The sequence below is a fragment of the Poecilia mexicana genome, unplaced genomic scaffold (genome assembly GCF_051168715.1).
Source record: "Poecilia mexicana isolate PSO_F unplaced genomic scaffold, ASM5116871v1 scaffold_1, whole genome shotgun sequence".
In the NCBI taxonomy this organism is placed as follows: domain Eukaryota; kingdom Metazoa; phylum Chordata; class Actinopteri; order Cyprinodontiformes; family Poeciliidae; genus Poecilia; species Poecilia mexicana.
In genome coordinates, this window is record NW_028263370.1 from 1,246,038 (window position 1) to 1,270,843 (window position 24,806).

General features: G+C 38.9%; 2 protein-coding genes across 3 annotated transcripts in view; one reads left to right on the forward strand and one right to left on the reverse strand.

Annotated features, from left to right (window-relative positions):
- Positions 1 to 24,806, forward strand: part of trim2a (tripartite motif containing 2a) — a 39,255-nt gene that overhangs the window by 12,018 nt on the left and 2,431 nt on the right. For both annotated transcript variants that reach the window (XM_088008851.1, XM_088009136.1), the window contains exons 2-11: positions 6,469 to 6,647; positions 7,510 to 7,747; positions 8,578 to 8,729; positions 8,844 to 9,024; positions 12,309 to 13,026; positions 14,086 to 14,189; positions 14,326 to 14,493; positions 14,594 to 14,762; positions 23,364 to 23,434; positions 23,680 to 23,820. In XM_088008851.1, coding sequence (XP_087864977.1) covers positions 6,514 to 6,647; positions 7,510 to 7,747; positions 8,578 to 8,729; positions 8,844 to 9,024; positions 12,309 to 13,026; positions 14,086 to 14,189; positions 14,326 to 14,493; positions 14,594 to 14,762; positions 23,364 to 23,434; positions 23,680 to 23,820 — 2,076 coding nt within the window. In that variant the 5' untranslated portion in view covers positions 6,469 to 6,513. The remainder of the gene's footprint in view (positions 1 to 6,468; positions 6,648 to 7,509; positions 7,748 to 8,577; positions 8,730 to 8,843; positions 9,025 to 12,308; positions 13,027 to 14,085; positions 14,190 to 14,325; positions 14,494 to 14,593; positions 14,763 to 23,363; positions 23,435 to 23,679; positions 23,821 to 24,806) is intronic.
- LOC148161016 (uncharacterized) lies at positions 17,196 to 20,527 on the reverse strand. Its single transcript, XM_088007167.1, has 3 exons — positions 20,519 to 20,527; positions 18,175 to 18,976; positions 17,196 to 17,326 (listed from the first exon to the last, which is right to left on the reverse strand). Exons 1-3 carry the CDS (start codon positions 20,525 to 20,527, stop codon positions 17,196 to 17,198), a joined length of 942 nt encoding a protein of 313 aa, XP_087863293.1.

Here is a 24,806-nt window from a genome sequence, read left to right on the forward strand (position 1 = left end):
AACTCCACAGGCTGTGATAAAAGGGCCAAGACAATCAAATTGGGTATATTCAGGATTTAGCTGGAACACCAACATCCAGAAGCCTTATCTGACTGTTCACGCATAATATCAAAAGGACCATGAAGGGCTAAACCAGGGGTGTCCAAAGTCGGTCCTCAAGGCCCGTGTAATGAAGAGAGCTTCATTACTGGGTCTATTTGTATTTAAGTCACTGTTTAGCACTTTAAAAGCACTTTTTGCACTTTATTAACAAGCACTTTATTTAGCACTGCACTTTAAGCAGAGATTTGCACATAAACAACAATTTGCACACGAGAAGTTTTAATTGTATTTATTGAATATTTTAGTAATTAGCATGTAGCCTTTTGTTCTGGGCTCTGCACAGCTGCTCCTCATTGGAAAGTGAGGTGGTTGCCTGTGGAGGGAGGATAATTGTTACTCGGAGCAAGGAGCTACTGGTGGGTAAAACTGAGCAAATGTTTGTGCAATATCTGTTAGGTGTGGAGTGCTGATAATGAGTGACTCACCTGTCTTTTCTGTGTCCTCTCCAGGGTGTTTGGACAAATACAACCCCGGGGGTCCAGACACCATTTATAGGTTCGGGAGAGGCCATTGAAAAGTGTGGGGAGATAATTGTTTATGGGTTTTTTGTGGTGTTTCATTTGGTGTAAGAAAAAATATAAAATATTTATAAAAAGTAAATTTAAATGTTTATATTTAATAAATTGTAGTTTATTTAAATAGGTGGAGATTTGTTAAGGGAGATCCCCCTGTGAATTGGAGGTGGTTGGGTCCAGCACAGCTGAGACTATTTAAGCCTGTGGTTTCACCTGTGTGAGAAGAGAAACGGATTGTGATTGAGTGTGTGTTGATGCTGGGAAGAGAATAAACCAACTGCTGTTTCCACCTGACTCTACCTCTTGAAGTCTTCTTCACCGTAAAATCCAACCGCAAACGGCCGCCCTGTTACAGCCCGGCATCCTGCAATTTTTAGTTCTCTCCCTGGTGGTAGTAACAACCTTTTCAGCTTGTCAATGTTCTTCTTAGGCCTCTAATGAGCCATTATTTGATCCAGGTATGTTAAGCCAGGGAGAGAACTAAAACATACAGGATGCCGGCCCTCCAGGACCCACTTTGGACACCAAAGTAATTTCTTCACCTGTTTACATGCATCTTGAAGAAATGTTTCATGAATGTTTACCACATTAAATTATTGAATGAGAGAAAACAGCCACTTCCAACTGTAACATATTTCTGCAGCCTTGCTGAGCTCCTCTCCTTGCGTTTCCTCCTCAGCCTCTCCAACTTGCTCCTCATCTACATCCTCTGCTACTGTGTTTTCATTATTTACCTCTTCTGGGGTAAATAATAAAAACAGTCTCTATAACTTGCTCCCCCACTTTATTGATAATCTTGCTGTATCGCCTCTTTAATTGATGCCCATGTCAGTCCGATGTTGTGGTGTTTACCTCGCAGTGACCCATATTCAGCACTGGAACCCAGTCTGGATTGAGCTAATCCGAAATACGTCGGTTTGCCTTTAAGAGGACATATCAGAACACACATCAGTATGAATACTGTCAGTGTTGTGGTACTCGAAGTTGGTCTTGGTCTCGAGACCGGTCTTAAGATCATTTTTTGATGGTCTCGGACTCGACCGCATTTGGTCTCGGTCTTGTCTCGGTCTCGGGCTCTGGACTCGGCAAATTATTTCAAGACCAGTCGAGACCGCAACTGTGAAAATACCACTAAACGTACAGCATACTGTCCAGTTTATTTGTAAACATCTTTGTTTTCAGTGGATGCAAAATGCACCGATTAAAATCAAAGCAACTACAGTGTGTTTCTGTTACTCGCTCCTCCCCACCTTTCACTCGCACGCGGTGCTCCAGGACACGCGCAGTGGTTTTCTCTCAGCGGCAGAAAATGTTTGTCTAATCGTCAGTAATATGATAGCACTGCATAAATAGTAAGAAATCCGATGACCACTATCTCAACATCGCTTCGCTTTCACAGACGGTGGGAACAACGTCTAACTTTTTTCGTCACTTAGAAAAGTAGGTCAAAGAAGGTAAGCTCTGTTAACGTGATGTTAGCAAAGCTAGTTGTAAAGAGACACATAAGCATTTGTGATGGAAAAAAAGTCACTCACTGCCCGAATTATTGTGCGGAGGTGTAGACTGACTTGTCGCATATATGGGACAGCTATGTCCAAAAGTCTGCAATATAGGGAGGTGACATTCAGAAACAGTCGATTCTTCTCCACGGCTCTTTACTTCTTAGATAGGACTGGAGTGTCACTCACTGAGAGCCGTTATTCTATCAGATTACCATACGCTGTCAGAATAGCAAACATGCAGTGAGTACCATGCCTGCGCATTAAGAAGTCAGACCGTCAGAGGAGTTGTCATTTCACCATACACAGCAAGTTATGACAAAAATAAGTAATTAAATTGTTTTCAATGATAACTATGTAGATATACATGTGTTGTCATGGTTTCGAAGTGTATTTAAAGCAGGGTCTGGCTGCTGCTGCAGTCAGCTACAACACACGCCCGTGTAAAACTCACTTAACCGCTAAGTCAGGATGCCATACAACTGTTAATAACAAAGTGTATGACGATCTACGTCATGATTCTATGTTGCTGTTTAAATGAAATCTTATGGTAATGACGTGTCTGAGAGATATTGTCGGTATTCTATCAGATAGCCATACGCTGTCAGGATAGCATACATGCAGTGAGTACCATGCCAGCGTATGCGCATTAAGAAGTCTGACCGTCAGTGGACTTGTCAGTATACTCAACAAGTTATGACGAAAATAAGTCATTAAATTGTTTATAATATGACATAATATGATAACTAGATAGATATACATGCGTTGTCGTGGTTTCAAAGTGTGTTTAAAGCAGGTCTGGCTGCAGCTGGATGGCATACAACTGCTAATAACTGTTAATAATGATCTACGTCATGATTCTATGTTGCTGATTAAATAAAATCATATGTTAATGACAGCGTATGCATGTCTGAGCTAAGCGTATGACTATCTGACCTGACAGAACACCGGTTCTTTGTTCTTGTAATGCTCTGTGTACACTGCATCATTATTTTATTTAATTATGTACGTTGATATTTAAATTAACAAATAACTAAAACACAAGAACGAAAGAGCACGCAGAGCATGCACATTGCTCTTTGATTGTTTTTGTTCAAAGTGGCAGCTGTAATGTCTGCCATGGTGTCAGACTACCTGGCTTCATGTACTGGGATAGAGAGTGAAAACAGTCACGATGAGCGCCTTCTGCTTGGTTACTTCTTGCTTGTTGCTCCTTGGTCAGTGTTCATAGTTGAGCGTTATTTACCATCAGGGCGTTGCCTCAATTGCTATGTTTAATGGTGCAACAGTGGTGGTTTCTTATATGAGCAATATGGGCAAATGCCCAGGGCGTTAAGTTTTTAGGGATGGCACGAGACCATCATACATTTTAGCACAGAAATGGAATATGTAATATTGGTAAAATGTATTAAGTATTTAATATCTAGGTGTTTTTATGGGAATATGGATCTTTCAGATTATTTTGAGAAGCAATTTCGATCATATTTTACATTTTATTGTGTCATGTAGCATGGGCCGCTGGTCTTGGTCTTGACTCGGTCTCGACTTCCCTCGGTCTTGGTCTTGACTTGGTCTTGGACCCCAAAAGTCTTGGTCTTGTCTCGGTCTCGATACACTCTGGTCTTGGTCTTGTCTTGGTCTCGGGTTAGGTGGTCTTGACCACAACACTGAATACTGTAAATTTGACAACACTAGTAAAATAGTTTACTTCACAATAAGGTAATAACCTCAATGTTCACTGACAAAACTCGGACTATGCTACAGAAACAATATTAGCCTGACCTAAACAAGGTTGACCCACTTAAATGAACTCAGCAAAACAGAACATGAGTACACCTGGACAAAATCATAGCAAAATAAATTATGACACAACACCAACAAAGCGAATTTAAACCCTCACCAGTATGGAAATGTCTGGAGCAAACTTGTAGGTATCTGGGGATTTTGGAGAACGTAATATCAGGATCTCTCAACCGCTGACACCAAGGACATTCGTCTTCTTTTAGTTAGCTCCATTAGCTTAGCCTCCTCTCACTGTTAATTCCCATTCTTTACGTTCCAACAACATTTTTCTTTTGCATGTTCCACACTGCCGAACTGAAAAAGGAAAGCAAGCTTTCAGTGTGATGGCTCCTTCAGCCTGGAATCAGCTTCAGTCTGAAATCAAGATGTCAGAATTGATTTCACTGGATTTATTTCCAGTGATTCTTAAAAACAGGCAACGAGAATCTTTTAAACAGTGTCACTGTTTTTAAATTGTTTTATTCTGTTTTATAATTGTGTATATGTATTAATCAATTTTGTTTTGTAACCAGGTTGCTGTGTACTGCAGACTTCTGCCCAGGTCCCCCTTGAAAATGAGATCTAGATCTCAATGGGGTTTACCTGGTTAAATAAAGGAATAAAAAAAAAAAATTGTTTCCAAGCAGGAAAATAGTGAAACGAAAGTCTGTTTTCCATCTTTTTACCTTTTCAGTCATGTGATCGGACATTACACCCAATAACGCAGCAAGTTCGTCCCATAGCTAAAATATCTGTGAGACAGTCGTTTTTGTCGGTGGCATAAAAGATGGCGCTGACACCCCTCCGACTAGAGCAGTGACGTCACGTTCCGAAACTCTATTAAAGACACAAGTTCAAATCCTTTAGGACTTTATTTGAAACACCTTCAACTTGGACTCTAACTCTTCTTCAGCCATAGGCAACTCTGAACAGGTGGATTTTAAGTTGAGATTTAAAGGCACTCAGTGATTCAGCTGTTTTACAGTTTTCTGGAAGTTTGTTCCAAATTTGTGGTGCATAGAAGCTGAATGCTGCTTCTCCTCATTTGGTTGTGGTTCTGGGGATGCAGAGCAGACCAGAACCAGAAGACCTGAGGGGTCTAGACGGTTCATACAACAACAACAGATCTTTAATGTATTGTGTATAATGTAAGTGATGGTGTTTGGACCCAGTGGCTCCTGTGAATCCTCCTCTGTTGACCTGGAACCTTTGGAGGTATATTTTAAACCTGTTATTACAGATCTTGGTTTTAAGGTGGACAGTGATTTTAAAATGGACAGCCAAATCAGAGCCGTGGTTAAGTCCAGCTTTTATCATTTAAGGCGATTGGCGTCAGTGAAATCTTTTCTTTCCAGGCAGCATTTTGAAACAGTGATCCATGCTTTTATTTCAACTCGATTGGACTACTGTAATGCACTTTATCTGGGAGTCAGTCAGTCGCTGATCTCACGTCTGCAGCTGGTTGCTGCTGCACTACTTTTGCTGCTGCACTACTTTTGACAGGAACTCGAAAGAGGGAACACGTGACCCCTGTCCTGGTCTCACTTCACTGGCTGCCTGTATATTTTAGGATTCATTTTAAAATTCTTATGTTCGTTTTTAAATCACTGCTTAATCTTGCCCCTGCTTACCTCTCTGAGCTTCTTCACCCCCACATACCCTATCGGTCTCTCAGGTCAGCAAATCTGCTGCTCTTGGAGGTACTGAGATCAAGAAGGAAGCTCAGAGGGGACAGGGCTTTCTCTGTCATGGGCCCCAAGTTATGGAACGACTTGCCTTTGCACGTTAGAGAGGCCCCTTCACTGTCCACTTTTAAAGCTCATCTTAAAACCCATCTATTTTACTTGGCTTTCAACTCCAGCAGGATCTAGTTTTAAATTGTATGTTTGTTTGTTTTTAAAAACTGTAAGAGTTTTTATTTTTTTTATTTTTTTTATTGTTATGTTGTGTTTTATTGTACAGCACTTTGTATCAGCTGTGGTTGTTTTAAAGTGCTTTATAAATAAAGTTGGTATGGTATGGTATGGTATTGTGGTGCTAATCCGTTTAGTGATTTCTGTACACCCATATCCCACTAGGGACAAGGGTGTACAGAAAATGGATGGATGGACTTTATGTTTAGAGCTTTTTGCTTCCTTCAAAAATAATGTTTATTTTATTTTTTTGCTTTAGATATCAGTTTGATTTTAACCTTACTGTATTTTCCTCTCAATCATTAAATTCCAACTATCTTCTTAAATCCTGCTAGCTTGTCAATATAACAAGGTAGGGTCTAGTAAATCTAGCTTCCTACTTATATTGATTTGAGATTATCCAGGTGTGATTGAAAATCTTTCATTAACACTGTATATTGTTTAAAACATTGTTGTGTAATTTAACTGTGTCAGTTCCAGGGATTATTCAGGAATATGATTTCTGTATTTCAATGGTCTCCCAGCACTGCAAGCATTCACAAAATTACTAGAGGAAATGAACAAAGAAAATTTCATCTTAATTATCCAAACATTCTGATGTTATTACTGTTTTTGATCAAACAGTTAGTTTGGTTGGCTTGCTTTGTCACTCTTCAGGGTCCAGCATAAGAGGAAGAGGGACTACGATGTCAGAGCTTTAGGATGGCCACGGAAAGCTCCACTATTCCCAGTCCTGTTGTCTGCCAAATCGACAAGCAGTTCCTGATCTGCAGCATATGTCTGGACCGCTACCAGAATCCCAAAGTACTGCCCTGCCTGCACACCTTCTGTGAGAGGTGAGAGGATAGGCTGAGGTGCTAACCAGCATGCAGGACAACACCCAGTATTCTGTGTAGCTACTTTTTCTTTGCTGTTTGTCTTTGGTGAAGGAAAGAATGGCTTTAAATATAGAAAGGGTGTGTTCTCATGTTCTCATGAGAGAAGATGTGTTGCTGTTGTGTTTGGTGTGTTGGTCATTATTGTTAATAAACTTCTGTTTCTGTAACAATAGACCAGTGGTGCCCAAAGTGGGTCCTGGAGGTCCGGCATCCTGCATGTTTTAGTTCTCTCCCTGGTTTAATGCACCTGGATCAAATGATGGCTCATTAGAAGGACTAAGAAGAACATTTACATGCTGAGGAGAACTAGAACATGCAGGATGTCAGCCCTCGAGGACCCACTTTGGGCACCACTGCAACAGACAGATTGTTAATGGTGCATATCTGTTCTCTTTGCTCTAAATTCTTCTGGAAAATCAGGTTTCATTTAACAATATACTAGTATATTATGTGGTAGTCTTTTCTGCCGCTTTTCTTATTTATTTAATTTCCCTCTGGAATTGCAACATGCATGGCCACTGATGACAGAGGAAAAACAGTTTTTCTGTAACAGTGAGTTGTTTCTCCACTATTAACACACTTAGCAGCAAGTACATTAGGATCATTGACGGCACTAAAACCCTCCTGACTTTGATCAATGAGTTATTTTTAACTTGGAGCGCTGTATTTCTTCAGATGGTTATAGTAGCACTGAGAGGAGGTGGAGAATATTGACCTTTTCATGGATTATCTGTCTCATATTATGCTGTCACAACTTGGTTTTAACAAAGTCAACTGAAATGCAGTTGACTGAGTGACATGTTGTTTACTCCAACTCCAGGTGCTTGCAGAATTACATCCCAGCCCACAGCCTCACCCTGTCGTGCCCCGTGTGCCGTCAGACATCAATACTCCCAGAGAGGGGGGTGGCCGCGCTGCAGAACAACTTCTTCATCACCAACCTGATGGACGTGCTGCAGCACAGGCCAGATACCTGCAGGCAGGAGGCCACCACCCTCAGCAACATCACCACCGTGGCAACGGGTCGACTGCTCTCCTGCCCCAACCATGGAGGAAGTGTAAGTGATGCTTCCAATGAAACCAGTCCTTTTTAATCACTGTTGTGTCTCAATTTTTCTGCTGCATTTCACCATTAGAATCTGTTTCTTATATTTTTAATCCCCAATAAACCATTTAACATCTGGGGTAATTTTAGTTTTTTTGGAAGAAGATAAAATAGTGGCCAATTCTGAATATAGCCTGTATAATTATCAGACTTTATCAGTGTAAAGATGGAAATTGCAATTATCTAGTGATTACATTAGATATAAATGGTGAGCAGAAGTGTTCCAAGGACATAACCCTGTATCTGTATAATAGTTAGTATTTAATAGTTAATAGTTCAGCAGATCGAGTCTGAAAACTTCATACAGGAAGGGTTTTATTCAAAATCAAGACTTATATGGACTCAAAATTGAGCTGCAGCTTGTGGTACACTGATAAATCGACCCCGATTTTCTTCATTTTGGGAGATTGGTGATACTTGCAGAGTATCTGCCGTCAGATTGGTGTATTTTATCCATCGATCATTGATCAACCTCAACAAAGGTCTGAAAATCAGTCACTATCCTCTTCTGCTCTTCTGTGAGCAAGATTTAACTGACAGATTGTCCCACCAGGTCATGTCTGCACATTTGCAGTTAACAATCATCACCCCATTGTTGCCAACTCGGCAACTTTGTTGCTATATTTAGTGACATTTCAGACAAAAAAAAATCAGAATCGGCAGGTCAGGCTTTTTAAAAATCAACAATTGGCCAGAAAACTGCTGTCGGTGCACCATTAGCTGTAGCCATTGTTGCTAAATGTGGCTGAGTGAATTGATCTAAACCTTTTATTTGTGTTCTAGGTGATGGAGTTTTACTGTCCTCCATGTGAGACAGCCATGTGTCAAGAGTGCACAAGCGGCGAACATAGAGAGCACCCAACTGTGCCTCTTAAAGATGTGGTGGAGCACCACAAGGCCTCACTGCAGGACCAGCTGAATGCTGTGAAGAAGAGGTAAGCTAGGTCTTTAAGCTTATTAGACAACAAAGACATGATGAATTTAGAGAAAGCCCTCCATTCCTTTCTGTTTTCGGTAAATGGCTGTATTATGTGCCCATCTCGGTCTAGACTGCCAGAGATCGACTCGGCTCTGCTGTTGCTGTCAGAAATCCTGCAACAGCTGACCAATCAGAAAAGCTCCATAGAAGATGAGATCCACACAACCTTTGATGAGCTGCAGAAGACTCTCAATGTTCGCAAGAGTGTTTTACTGATGGAGCTGGAGGTCAACTATGCACTCAAACAGAAGGTGAGGTTGGAGGTTTAAACATTCATAAGGGACCTGATAATCTTGCTTTTTTCTAGGTTCCTTGACTTTGCATCAGTCATATGTCAAACTCTGTAATTTATTATTTGAATTCACTGGACAATTAAACCTCCATGCTTAACAACTTAACAAAAGAGCAATTAGACATTTTCATTTTGCTTAATGATATTCAGTGTTACATATTTAGTATTGCAGGGGTCAGAAACCATTTGCATCCAAATGATTTTGTCTTTGCTCCTAAAAATGTATTTGGCGAAACAAAACTTCTTTACTGTTGAGAAAATAATACATATGTGAAAAAGTTTTAGAAATAAACAGAGTTCATTTCAAAATGATTGATGACCTTATAAGATTTAGGTTTACATGTTTGTTTTTTTATTTAGTTAATTTTTTTTATTTTACTATAATGCTTCTTCTGACTGGGTATATGTTATTATTAAAATATAACTATTATTATTATTAATCTTGCAAAAGAGATTTCTTGTCAGGATTTTCCCGGTAAAATAAAGGTTAAATAAAATGAATGTTTTAAAGGAGACATTCCTTGGATGCAGATACTTGGAGCTCATCGTGATCAGTGTTGAATCATAATATCAGTGGAAAAGAGCAAAAAGAATTTGTTTTTTATAAAGCCAATTAAGATTTTTCTCTTTTTATTGACATATTTAATAAAACGTCAATAAAATCGTTTCTGACACACAACAGATGACACATGATCTGGGTGTGTCATATATTACTTTTTATTGACATTTTTAATAAAATGTCAATAAAATCAATGTTTTTTTCTTAATTATTTTTCCTGCTATAAGATTCATTATCTTCTGAGAAATGCCACTTTATTCCTATCAAAAACACACTTATTTTAACAGGTTCATTAATAGCTAAGGTCTTACTTCCAATGTTTTGATTTTGTTCTGATTATCATGATTTTACAGCTTTGTTTGTGTAATGTTATCGTTTAATGGGATATTATCAGTGCTCCTAGTTTAGATTTTTGCTAAGCAGCACTTCAGTGCTGTTACCTAATGAATTATTAAAATGATTTCTAGTGATTGGACACTTTTATGATGTTTACATATCAAATAATCAAATAAGTGACTGCCTGCTTTCCTCCCTGGAGGCCCTGACAAACTGAAATCTGTTTGTTAGGACTTCAGTTGGCCTCACATCCAGTCACCTGGTCGGAGATCAGGCCGAGCTGACCTGCTCTCTTGGAGTTCGTCAGTCAATGATTTACAATTTATAATTTACTGGGATCAAGTGTGTGAAGTCAACACACATGATCCCTGGGGTAAAACACGTGACTCTCTGAGATCCTGGCACTATGGCTAGATGGAGCCAGTGAGCTGTGCTTTGTTTTGTTTTTTAATTTTTTTCTTCTGGGTCGATCTGGGTGTGTCATGTGCAGTGAGAGCGTACCATACTTCTCCGCTGTGCTCTTCACACTGGAGACACTTTACCCTCAATCCCTGCTCTGCTCTATGCACAGAGGGTTTTTCATTTTCTCTGGTAGACAGATGAGGGATTTTGGATGAAACTTTTCAGATCAAAAAACATTCATGGCATCTTGCTTTGGAAAAGAAGATGACTTTGATGATCAGATCTCGGTGAGTTTACTGATATTCCAGTTGAAAAGAGGCAGTTCACCAGCAGCTCACCAAGCTTTGTGAGTTCTCTTTCATAATAGTTTTAAAGTTAAACCTTATAGCAAGCCATATTTAGTTGATATATAGTCAGTATTTTACTGCTTGTTTATTTAGTTAATATTTAAGGGATCTGTTGTGTGCAGCAGCATTAAATGCAAGGTTGCTGCATGATTCAGTAATGTTTGTTTGTCAAATAAGCAGAGAGCCAACACACCAGATCTTTCCTTTTTAACTAACATATGTAGTTCTGCTCTTGTAAACACCTCAGGGTGACAAAGAAAACTGAAACAGAAGGAATAACTGACACTACAAAACTGGAAAAACTGGAAATCGTTTCAAATCAACATTTTCATGAAAGGCAACCCAACATATTGTCTCTTATTTTTCAGTTTGTTGAAGGAGATTTGTGTTCCAGAAAACTGAAATTGCTCCAAAAGTAATTCGAAGCAGATGCAGAGTAAAGAAAAATATCCCTTCCCCATAAACTTTACACATTTTACACATCATAGTCTTAAACGTCATTCAACCACATTTTATTGTAATTTCCTTTCATATGATGGATAAAAACAAAGTAGTAGTACTCGTAACCTGAAAAGTCAGGCGTAAATTTGTAGTGGCCCCTCTACTATGATACTTCAAAGTGAAATCCAGTCCAACCAACTGCCTTTAGAAATCCAGCTGGTCCAGGAAATCTGTAGAGGCATCATGAATATCAAGGAACTCAGGTCAGGAAGGACGTTGAGAAGTGCAAAGCAGAGTTATGTTATAAACCTTTTCCAGATATTAAGGAGAGCACAGATTAGAGGACCATGCAAGAATCATTTGGTAGCACTGGAGGAGTAAAGAGATACACAGCTCAGGTGGAGAAACTGCTGAAAGGGTGTCTACTAGTTGCAAAAAACAAACAAAAAAAACAGCTCATAATGTGGGAGTGGCAGCTGGAAAGATACACTGCGTGCAGAATTATTACGCAAATTGTAGTTTTGAGGATTAATTTTATTCTTGAACAACTATAGTATTCTTGGTCAAAAAGCCTCTCAAACCTGAACATTTAAAAATAAAAGTGAGATTTTGGCTTTCTTATGACAATATATATGTGTGCACGACTAATGAGCAACTATTAGTGTGCAGAATTATTATGCAACTGAATTAAAACGGAAAATTTTCCCATCTCAATTGTTTATTGTCATCTATTAAAGTGAGAATAATAATCATACAACTCTCTTATCTCTACTCGCTTACCAAACAGCGACAAGAGAGTCTGAGTAGAGGCAAAGGGTGAGCGCAAGGAGAAGTTTTGAGTGCAATCATTGAAAGTTTTGAGAAGAAAGACATGAAGTCCTGCTTCCAGACTGAACATGTGTGCTCTTGGATTATGCCAGAAAAATTCTCCCATAATGGAAAAGAAGAGTATTGACACCATGAACTGTCATCATGTCTGCATTCAGATATCATTTGGATTTGTCTGAAACCCCCCCCCCAAAAAACCCACAACTGCTTTCATTTGTTTCCCATTTAGGTTTCAACCTAATGTTGGCTTCCATTTGTTTTCATTTTTAAAACTACAGGGGTCATTTAATGCAGTGTCCTTCTGCTGCTCCCTGGTGTCTCCGTATGTAGGTTCTTCAGGCCCAGCTGGACACACTGCTGCAGGGCCAGGAGGGCATCAACAGCAGCTGTAACTTCACGGAGCAGGCCTTGAGTCATGGCACCGAGGCAGAGGTGCTGCTGGTCAAGAAGCAGATGGGCGAGCGCCTCGTGGAGCTGGCCAATCAGGAACTTCCTTTGCAGCCTGGGGAGAACAGCCAGCTGGACTTCCTCATGGAGACTGATGGATTAAAGAAATCCATCCACAATTTGGGTACCGTGGTAACTACAAATGCTGTCGCATCAGAAACCGTGGTGACAGGTGAAGGGCTGCGGCACTGCGTGGTGGGCGTGCCCACGGCTGTCACCATAACTACCAAGGACAAAGATGGAGAGCTGTGCAAGATGGGTAACGCAGTCATCGCTGCTGACATCTCTTCCCCTGACGGGAGCAAAGTTGACGGGGAGATACTGGACAACCAGAACGGCACGTATGAGTACCTATTCACTGCTCCCAAAGAAGGCTTTCTGACCCTATCCCTGCGCCTGTACAACCAGCACATCAGAGGAAGTCCCTTCAAAATAAAGGCCACCATCCACTCATCCCCAAATACAGATGGCATCAAAAAGACGCTGAAGTCTCCGGGCAGTGGACACGTCAAGCAGAAAGCCATCAAGAGGCCGGCAAGCATGTACAGCACAGGGAGAAGGAAAGAGAATCCCATTGAAGATGACCTCATCTTTCGGATAGGTGAGGAGGGTGTAAGGGGGAAGGGGAGGGTGCTTCCTAAGTTCCAGGTGCAAAGTGTTGCACCACTGCTGCAAGAAGACTTTGGGATGTAGTCAGCACAGCAGTACATAGCTAAAATAATTTAATTTTAAGATGCACAATTGAAAATATGGTACTGTGCAAAAGTCTTGACTCATCCAAGTTCTCTGTATACTTTGCTTAGTGGCAGTATTATATAAAATAAACTTTTGAGCATTTCATCATGTTAGTGCTATTCCCTCATCAAAAACATACCTGAAGTGTTGCTTTGATTGTTTCATGCATTTTTGAGAAATCTTTTAATCTCCATGGTAACCATTCAGCTGTGCAAAATACCTGCTTGGATCTAACGCTGCCTTTGAGGATGAAGCTCCTGCTCAGAGCTGCTGTCTCCAAGCAGAGCCTCTCCCTCCCTGAGCATCCCTCCTACATGACTCCCACACTCACCTATTTCAGACTAGCTAGTGGAAATGAACAAACACCTGATGGAACTCATTATAGGAGTTGCTTCTCAGAGCAACGCTAAAACTGTTGCTGAAGGGTTAATAGAGGAGCGATGTTATGATGATTTCCTGAAGACGGAGTTTCAGAAAGGCTATGTATACATGGATACATACATACCCGCCTGCCCCCATATATATGGGTGATTCTATTATTGCAGCACTTAGCAGAGGGGGGTGCATAGAGGGAAGATGAGGAGTGGCACACAAGACTGTGATTGGCAGCGCTAAGAACCGCCTCCTGGCTCTGATTTGTTGCTTCTAGAGAAGGCAGATTGGGTGTTTTTTGTTTGTTTGTTTTTGCTTTTCTTGTCTCATGCCATCCTGTCACAATAAAAATATAAATAGTCACAGTGTCAACAAATACGTAAAAAAAATGTTTTCATAAAAGTTACATACTGCACCTTTAAGGAAAAAAAGAGATTATATGAAAATGTTCAGAAACAAACCCAGTCTTAACCTCCTTTTCTGTTTCAAGACATTGTAAATAGAATATTGTTGCGAGTCTGATATATTATGGCAGGACTATTTTTTCTTTTAGGCACCAAAGGAAGAAATAAAGGGGAGTTCACAAATCTGCAGGGAGTGGCTGCCTCCTCTCAGGGAAAAGTCCTAATAGCAGACAGCAACAACCAATGTGTTCAGGTAAAAAAAAATATAAAAATATTTTCTGAAGATGTTTATAGATTTTTAAAGCTTGAATGTAGATTAAATATATTGTTACGCAGTAGTATATCTTGATTGACTCTGAGATTTTTTTTGGCTGTGTTTTACTCTGCAGATATTTTCTAATGACGGCCAATTCAGAAGTCGTTTTGGCATCCGTGGCAGGACCCCAGGTCAGATGCAGCGGCCGACGGGCGTGGCTGTCCACCCCAGTGGTGACATCATCATTGCAGACTATGACAACAAATGGGTCAGCATCTTTTCAAATGAAGGCAAGTTTAAGGTAAGTTTTTTCTATTTTGTCTTTGTTCAGGTATTAGATAAAACACTGAAGCTGTCTCACGTTTTGCATAGCAGAAGCCTAAAGTGTCTCCTTTCTGTAGAACAAAGTGGGCTCAGGGAAGCTGATGGGACCCAAAGGCGTTGCAGTGGACAGGAACGGACACGTCATTGTGGTAGACAATAAGGCCTGCTGCGTTTTCATCTTCCAGGTCAATGGCAAGCTGGTCACCAAGTTTGGTAACCGTGGCAACGGTGACAAGCAGTTTGCAGGTATTCCCAAAGATAGAACTTTGAGATGCATGTGGAAAGCTGCATCTGTGCCAAAACATTCAGAAGTCATCCACTTGCTGTTTTTCTCTCACACACACACAACACTAAAATTGCACATATACACTAAAATATCACACACACAAAGCATACAGACATACTATTCTGAATGATAGGTCGAAAATGTGAAAATGTGTGAACTAACACTAAGCTGAATGAATGGGGATGAGATTTGTATTTGTCTGTGTGAGAATTGTCACGGGGGACAGGGCAAAATTTGGAAATCAGATCACGCTGTGTTGATACCACAGCGAAGTGAGCTTCAAGTTGGATATTGGCGTTCCACAGTGTAAGCGGTGTTTAGCTCAAGGTTGGAGTAAGCGGCCTTAGAACCAGAGTAAGCGGCATTAGAGCCCTATATGAACCTCCGAGTGCTTGAGGAGGGAGAGGTAGAGAACGGCTGGCCGAAATTAGCGTTCATAAATTGGATCGACCTTGAGCTAAAGCAGTGTTTCTCAACCTTTTTTGGGCCAGCGCCCCCCTAGCCTTTATCCAGGTCCCTCACTGACCCCCACTAAAGAATTTGTAGGCTACTTTGCTCTGACTATTATTTTATTATTAATATTACTATCACTATTGTAGATGTTTTGATTTTTTTTGCTTGTTTCTGTATTTATCATTAAAAATAATTTCCCAGAAAACAAAAAAGCAATGGGAATAGAAATTATTTTCACAGGCGTCTACAAAACAATGCAATGAACATTCAAGTTAAAATTGGTAGGTCTAACAGCAGCCAATCAGAGTGGCTGATCTGTGCCATTTTCTAGTTGCTAAATCTTGCACAAAATGACCAGATAAAAGATGAACAACATGCCAGTTTAAACTTTGATCTATTTGCAAAACGACTGAACATTAAAACATGGATAGAACTGTAACTACATTAATCATAGCTCTTCTTCTCTTCAGTGTTTCTGTCAGTTTCTGGTGGTGCATCTCTGTGCTGCCTTCAGGAGAATGGGACATCAGAGTATCATCCATAAAATTTCACCCACATGGCATTTATTGTGCAAACCAGAGCTTTCAGTGGAAAAACAAAAGTTCCACGTCCTTTTAATGCCATAGAAATATGAGGCAGAAACATTGATTATATCTTTATATAGACCTGTCTATTGATTTATAGATTAATAGTTTTACTGGACAGAAATTACAAATCTGGTTCTTAATCAAATCCTAATGAGTCAAATTGAAAGTGTCATGGAGTCATCAGCCTCATGACATTAACACTGACATGAAAAATAATATTGAAGAAATAAATACATCAAATCTAATTAAAAACATAAATAAGTGACATAATATACTTTTAGATTTGAGAGCTTCAATATGATCTCTATTTCCTGTGGATTCACTAAGTCGTTCTAATTCCACGATGTTTATCTCCAGATCTCTGACAGATCTGGTAATGTCACGGGTGACATTGAGAGTGTGCTGTTGACTCAGCAGTTTTATCTGTACTTTTCCGTAGTCCCACCACTGTTTAAGACTAGTAAAATCAGACTTTCTTTGTCTAAAACCAGTCCAAAAATTATGTAAAATCTCTTTAAAACCCTGATCATCAGTTAAGGCTGAGTTAAAATGCCAGTAAGCACTTCTAGGTAAAATGTTTCTGATAAAAACACTACCTAAAAGCAACGAGTGATCTGTAAAAGCCACCGGTAAAATCTGGCATGTTTTAAACACATTAAAGTTGTGTTTAAAACAATAAAAACGATCAAGACAGGCTAAAGAGATTCTATTTTGTTTAATGTGGGACCATGTATACCGCCTGGAGTCTGCATGCATCCTCCTCCATATATCCACCAGGCCTTGAGATGAGACCAGCTGCCGCAGAGCATGTTGGGCCGCTGGATGCGGCTCTGCATGGTTACGGTCTAAAAACTCATTTTCAGTACAATTAAAATCTCCACCTATAAAAACATAATCCTCAGACCCACAATCACCCAACCTTTCCCCGATTTTTTTCATAAAAATGCTTTTTCTCTGCATTGGTGATAGGAGCATAAATATTAATAAAAACTAAACTAAAATAATCAAACTTTGTCTTGACTAAAGGACGCCTCCCCTGAATAACATGTTCGATTTCTGTTGAGTTTGGGGTGAAGGAAGCCCATCCCTGCTCTCTGGGAGGTGCCATGACTTGCCATGACCTCCCCCCTCCACTCTCTGACCCAGTCTGTCTCTATTAAATGATCACTGTGAGTTTCTTGCAGGTAAATTACATCAATTTTCTTTTGGTTCAGCATTTAATAAATCAAAACACGTTTTTCAGCCTAAGATTCAATGATGCTATTTTAAAAGAATCCATATTGGGTAAGAAGCTAAAAACTAAATACATAAAGACAATAAATAATTTTAAAAACCTACTGTGCATCATTTTACTCAGAGTTGTTTTCTAACTTTAGTCATTATTTTCTTTAGTCTAAACACTTCTGTTTCTGTAAATCCTGAAACCTCCTTGTTCCTGATGTAATATCGTGCTGAGAAATAAAACATTTTTAAATTAGGAAAATGTGTTAAAAGTCCACCTGTTCGTTCTAGGACTACAATACCCATGATGCATCTTTGTTTTTTGTAGTCCGACTTTCACGTAGATGAGCAAGTTATTTTCTGTGCTTCTGTGTGGCTCGGTGGCATAAAAATCCATCAACGGATAGCATCCACCATCAGTCTTTCTTTAATCCCGTGTGTATGAGACCTGTGTGCGTTTTTATTATGTAAGTATACATTTTTTCTGCCCGCTATTTGGGTTTATGTCAGTTATTATCCCACGAGGTGAAATTAGCCTTGTGTTTTCTCTGGCTACCGATAATGCAAGCTATTACTTGTAATAACTCAAGTTCTATGCTATTCTTTGCCAGATATATATCATCATTGTAGTAGCATATGAGGAGATTTGCCGTTAATTCATATTTTCTGACGGTTTTTTGTCATTTGTATGTTTATTGCATTTTACCTATAATCCATGTGTGGTGTTATGATGCCCTCTATTGGATTTCTGTGTTACTACAGGCCATTTTCATCCTGCATGTATGTGTAGCCGCTTTGCCCGCCTGGCTATTAATATGCATCTTTATTGTTTCTTCTGTTTCAGATAACCACACACATATATACACACACATATATACACATACATCTATACACCCACATACATGTACATATAAAACCAAATACAACTACATCGTCCCTATCTCTACGTCATCATCTGTCCCATCATCTCCCATGTGCTTCTTATTATTCTATCAATAAAACTTCAAAGCTGCACCGGTGGAGTTGGCCTATTCCTTCTGACCGAGGAAGATTCAATTGAGGAGAAATCTGAAATTAGCGCAAGCTAGACGCACACAGTCTTCTGCAAAATGACTTTCAATTTTTATTCCTTTCAACCCTTTAGTTTCCCTTAAAAATATTCTAAAAGACTCTGCAGGATATCTAGGCTGTTTACTACTATTTTGAGTTAAAGAAACCTCGCTGGCATCAGAGAACCAGCTCTCATTGTCACTGCTATCTGACATCTCTTTTTTTTCTGCAGCCAGCTTACTGGCCTGCTTGCTAGCCTGCACGGCAGACACCACATTCCTCCGTTTGCTTCGCCTCTTTAACGGGGCTGAAGCCTCCAGTTCCATTGGCTCCTCTGCTTCACCTGTCTCTCCTGCCACTCCAGCTCCAAAAAACAACTCTGCACTGTTCTGTCCCTCCACCTGTACCTCTCCTTTCCCTCCCTGATCCCCACACACTAAATAGTCCTCATCGCCCCTCACCTCCTCCTGCTCTCCCTGCACACCATTCCTCTCTACCACTTCACTTTCACCCTCACCACCATTCACCCCATCACTACCGTCATTCACCCCATCACCACACAACACCGTGCTTCTATCCATTCTCACAGCTTCCTCACCGTCCACTACTGAACCTTCAACAATACCTTCCGTCAGCTCTCCTGTAGCAGACTCTTCCGCCACCACCGCGGGTTCTCCCGCCGCTATCGCGGGTTTCTCCAGCGCGGATTCCTCCGGCACAACTGCGGGCCCTGCCGCAGCCGCTGCGGACTCTTCTGCGGCGGCAGCGGGGGACCCCGCCTCCCCAGCTTCACCAGGGGGGTCCTCCGCCTGCTCAGCAGCAGCGGGCTGCTGCTTTGCTGCACTCGACGGGGCGGCCCGGCCCTGTCGGGACACATCTTAATAATGTGCCCCTCCTGATCACAAGCAAAACATTTCATGCTAGCAGATGTTGCAAAAAGCACAGTCAAAATCATCTAATCTAACATGAAACCTCAAATTTAGCTCCTTGTCACGTCGATTTAGAATCATGAACAGTTGTCTCCTGTGAGAGACAACATGTTTCAATAGTGGCGACTTGCACCCAGACTGTACTTTTTTAATCGGTGAAACCACCTTACCGTGTTGAGAGAGCTCTTTAATAAAAAAAACACCCATTGAAAAAATAGTAAGAAAAACACAAAGATGGTAGTTTAACACCCTCCTCTCACACGAAGAAGAAGAAGAAGAGCTGCCATTGATACAGTTGCAACATGTTTTAATGTTACACAATGCAGTTTTACCAAGTTACTCGAAGTCTAAACTGGTATTGTTGTGCATTTAAGGTGTAAAGTTTACCTTCGATCAAACGCCCCCCAGAGGAATCCCAGCGCCCCCCTTTTGTAAAAATTTCCGCCAGCGCCCCCTGCCATCCTCTGAATGGACCCCACCCACGGGGTACCGCCCACGTTGAGAACCGCTAAGCTAAACACTGCTTACTCCGCGGAGCGCCAATATCCATTATCCAACTTGAAGCTCACTTCACTGTGGTATCATCTGATCTCCAAATCATGCCCCGCCTCTTCCGTGACAACTCTCACACAGACAAAAAATGCAAGTCTCTCAAACAGACAAATACAAATCTCATCCCCATTCATTTATTCTGTCAGCCTGGTGTTAGTTCACACACACTTTTCCACCTCCCAGGTGAAAAAAAGTATACTTTAGTATATTTCAAATTTGTGAAAGTACATTTATGAAAGTACACGTTAAGTATACTAAGTATTAAGTGTATTACCTATAAATATATCTGAAGTATGAAATATATCTCAAATGTATACTTGTACCAATCTTGAAATTAGAACATTAAACACACTTAAACAAAAGTGTGTTTAAATGTACCAAAATACATTTTTAATATATTAAATAAAAGTATACTTTAAGAGAACAAAATATATATTTGCCCAAGTGTAAATATACACTTGCTCAAGTATATTTTAAATATATTTTAAATATATTTTGTGTATATTTTAAAATATATGCTCAAAATAGAGTTTTTTAAAATTCAGTTACTACTTTAAATTATTAATTTCACTATGTTTTAAATTACATCTCAGTCTAAATTTTAGGCTATTAAAGTATGCTTTTTTAACTTCTTTATTTAATCGAGTGAACCCTGTTGAGATCCAGATCTCATTTCAAGAGGGACCTGGGCAGAAATCTGCAACACGCAACAACCTGATCACAAAATAAAACTAATTGATACATATGCAGAAGTATGTCTTTTAGGCACCTATAAAGTACTCTTCATGTAAATTTTAGGCATACTTTTTAAGCACCTAAAAAGTATGTCTTTTTAGGTGCCTTAATAATCTTTTACTATTTTTGTTAAAATTACAAAGAATAAAGAAAATGATAATCATGATGTAATGTTGTTTAAGAAAGTACCCAATCCATTTTCAGATATGATGTAAGATCTATAATCAACGGCATTAGTTCCAGTTCACACTCCAGACCAGACAGTTGTGGTCTTGCACACTTTCATTTTTGTCAAAAACCGCCATAAAGAGAAGAAAAAACTTGAACGCTGGGAACAGACGCTGTTCAAATTCACCATTTTTACTCGCATAATATTGCCTTAAAAGTAGAGAGGGCCTTAACAATAGTTACTAATTTTGGTAAATTCAAGCTGGTGACATCCTAGTCCGAGTGAGGATCAACGACAGAATATTCCCATTCACTGGACCACTGCACCTTATAGAAACCTACAAAAAGAACAATAGATCAATTAAACAGAGAAAGCATTTGTATTTTAAAGAGAACAGAAAAATGGCAAATAAAAAAATAATACTTACAATTTCAAGACATTGTGGACTCGCCAAGTATGTGACATTATCCGAACTGACAATGACTGGGACCGGATGCCTGGGGTGGAAAAACATTTCTGGGTGTCTTCTTTGACTGTTTATGTTAGAAGTGGAAAAAAAATAGTCAGCAATGTCATAGAATCAACTGATGTTGGCATTAACTATGAAGCTGTTTTAATTGTGGATTTAAGGAAACAAACTACCTTAAAAACTTTCCATCCATGATCTGAACACGCTGATCCTTGCAGGGTGGTGAGGGGGGCTGGTGGTGCCCATCTCCAGCAGTCATCAGATGAGAGGCAGGGTTCACCCTGGACAGGTCACCAGTTCATCACAGGGCCCTGAAAGTTAACAACAAATAAAAAGAATAAAAGATAAATGTTAGATTAACAAGGGGAAAAAATTCTTTCCAGTTATCTTTAAATCAAATCATGTTTATTAAGCACTTGGTGTTGGTAACACACCAGTTTTTGTTGTTCAAAATGTAGCTAGCTCCTCATTAAAACAAAACAAAAAATACTTACACCATTAAGACGATGTGGAGGTTCATCCTCAGAGCTGGTTGTTGATCTGGTGGAGTCAGAGCCTCTTCTGAGACAGAAAGTCTTTAGGTTTTCTAACACCTGATCTCTCTGGCTTCCTCTTTCATCTTCATTTGCTTAGTTAGACAGCAAACATACGTTGATGAACAAGTTATAACAACAACCTCACAATATCAAAGTCTTTCTGTCTTATGGAGCTTAATTAAAACCAGGTTAAGTTTATGAATAAAAGTATAAGTCGCAACAAACAGCCTCCATGCAATTATAACACGAAGCTGAATGATTGCTATAGTAATAATCATACAAGTCACAATAAAATTGATAAAATAATTATTTATGAAACCAACGTAAGTTATATTTCTTTACTGCACTGTTTATAATTAAACAAAGATAATTAATAAGCAAATTTACCACTAGCTAGCAACACGTTAGCAGTCTTTCATGCGTTTCATTTCCATCGGTTGTTGTCCAGTTGTGTTGTCGTCTAACTCATGTTATTCATGAGTTAGACGACATGACAGTGTCATGAAGTGTCATAATGACAATTTTAATGAGAATTTGCTTTAAAAGTTGGATGAAAGGTTTTATGCTATGTTTATGACAGTCACAATAAAATTGATTGATGTTTTATTTAACACATCAAATAAAGTGTTACCAAAATGGTAATATATTGAAAGCACAATGTAATTATAATTTTTGTTCTTTAAAATAATAAGTTTCATGTTTTTTGTCACTCTTAAATTTTCACGTTCATTGTGTTCAATTTTAATATGTAAACTGATAATTTATGTAAAGTTCATAAAGTTGTGAGTAAAATTGGACAATTTTAAAATGTCGGTAATAAAACAAAATATTTGAATTACGTTGAACATCTTGTGTAATTAATCTTTTCGTGTAATTGTAGCCTATAACAATGTAAGTACTGTAGTGTAGTTATGCATGTAATGTACAAAATAGGAAAGTAGGAATTTCATGAGTAATTAAAATTGTACTTTATTAGCAATAGCAGTAAATCTAAACAAAAAATTAAGTGTAATTTAAATACATTACTAATATAATAGTAGTATATTTAAAATATATTTAAAGTATATTAAAAGTATATTTTTAATATAATTCTATGACAGAATTAGTACACTCACAATATGGAATATTTTGGAATATTTCTCTTGAATACTACATGAAAAAGTATACTAAGTACTACTTGGAAGTTGTTCCAAAAAAGTATGTTGAAGTATACTAACTATACTAAAAGTTGTAATTTTATACTATTTAATTACTACTAAAGTATATTAAGCACAAAAAAAGCTGTTCCAAAATAGTACAGTTTAAGTACATCAATCAAAGTATGCTAAAGCATGTTAAAATTTAGTATACTAAAGCATACTTTTTTTTTTTTACTTGGGCTATCATTCAGAATAGTATGTCTGTATGCTTTGTGTGTATGCGTGTGTGTGTGTGATATTTTAGTAGTGTATATGTGCAATCTTAGTCTTATGTATATGTGTGAGAAAGAAAAATTGTATGCGGGTGTGATATTTTAATAGTATATCTGTGCAATTTTAATATTTTGTGTGTGTATGAGTCTATAGTAGTGTTTGAGAGACAAAACATAGTTTTTGTCCTAGATGGCCCCTCATAGGTTCAAACTGATCATATAGACGCATCAGTCAAATGTGACTTTTTTAAAGGTGACATTATTAACCCAGTTGCAGTCAAAACGTGACTATCAACAGTTCATATTTTTATAGCATGCATTTCTTTTATAAATGTATCACACCTTTTGGTTTTGCAGGATTGCTTTTTAAGAAAATTTATTCTCTTTCATTTCTGATCTGAATTTGACAAATTTCTGAAATGTGTTTGGTTTTATTTGACATATTCCAGGCCCTCATTTTGCTGCTGTCAACAATAACAACGAAATTGTTGTGACTGATTTTCACAATCACTCAGTCAAGGTGAGTGCTTTGACATACTTACTTGATTGTACAACAAAATAGGATTATATGCCTGGAAAACACATTATACTGCCTCTGTAAAGGGGAAAACAAGGTTTTTCACTTTTCAGGGGTTTTAAAGACATTTCTCAGTTTTATCTGCAAAAACCTCTTCAGTGCTGAATTAAGCCACATGATTAATGAGATAATTTAATGACACTTGTTACATCAGGGACCATGTTTATTCTGTTTCTTGTTAAATGTAGGTCTTTAACACAGAAGGGGAGTTCCTGCTGAAGTTTGGTTCTAACGGCGAAGGTAACGGCCAGTTCAATGCCCCCACTGGCGTGGCAGTGGACATCAATGGGAATATTATTGTAGCGGACTGGGGCAACAGCAGGATACAGGTCAGCAAACCATTTAACTTCTTAAACAATGCACAATGAATTTTGATTTCTTATTTACAGCTCTCTCAACACCGTACTATAAGTCTTGCTAAAATGTATAAAAGAATTAAAACAAATTCATATTTTTCCTCATCCAGATCTGTTTACCACACATCTTTTAAGCATTTTTAATTATTCTTCTTGCTGTGTATATCAACAGAAATGAGTAGCTATTTTCTTGCAGTCAAAGCCTGACTTTTATCAACACACATTCCACTACACGGAATGTCATGAACACTTGTCTTTCCCATTTTGATGAGAAGCTTGCCCTTTTTTTCCATGTCATGTGATCTATGTCATGGTACAACAGAAAGGGGCTTTGTTTCGACATCAATCCCAAGCAACAGGTTGCAGGTATGTTGTTGCTCTGGAGATTTGGCAGTGGCCTTTTAAGATTTCCATACCTCTTGTATCATCCTCCTCACTGTACATGGTGGCGGCATGAGTTGGAGTCCTCGTTCGGCCATGTTTGCCACAGTTTTCCATTCATCTTTGACTGTAAATATGAGTAGTCTTATACAAGTAGCTTTTTCTCAGTGGTGTGTTCGTTTGTCTTTCCCATAGTAGGAAATTGAAACAAAATAACAAGACAGAAAGATGAAGCATATTTATGCAAAAAATGTTAGAAACAAAGGTAAAATAATATTTACAAATAGATAAAGTCAATACTTTCCTTACTGATGCTGTTTGTGTCTTTGTGTTTTTCTGTGTTTGAGTTGGTTGTAATGCTTGTATACTTAACTAGTAGTCAGGGTCTACAGTGTCTTCCATTGATATTTTGTCTGTTGGAAGCCAGCAGGTTTAAAAACCAGTGTTCTAATCAATGTGGGAAAAAATGAATGATACAGTTAAATCCTTGGAACAAGAACTGTATTGAGCTAATAATAATGCCTCTTCTGGAGCTTCATGTATAAAGCGTGCATACGCACACAAAATATGCGGTGCCA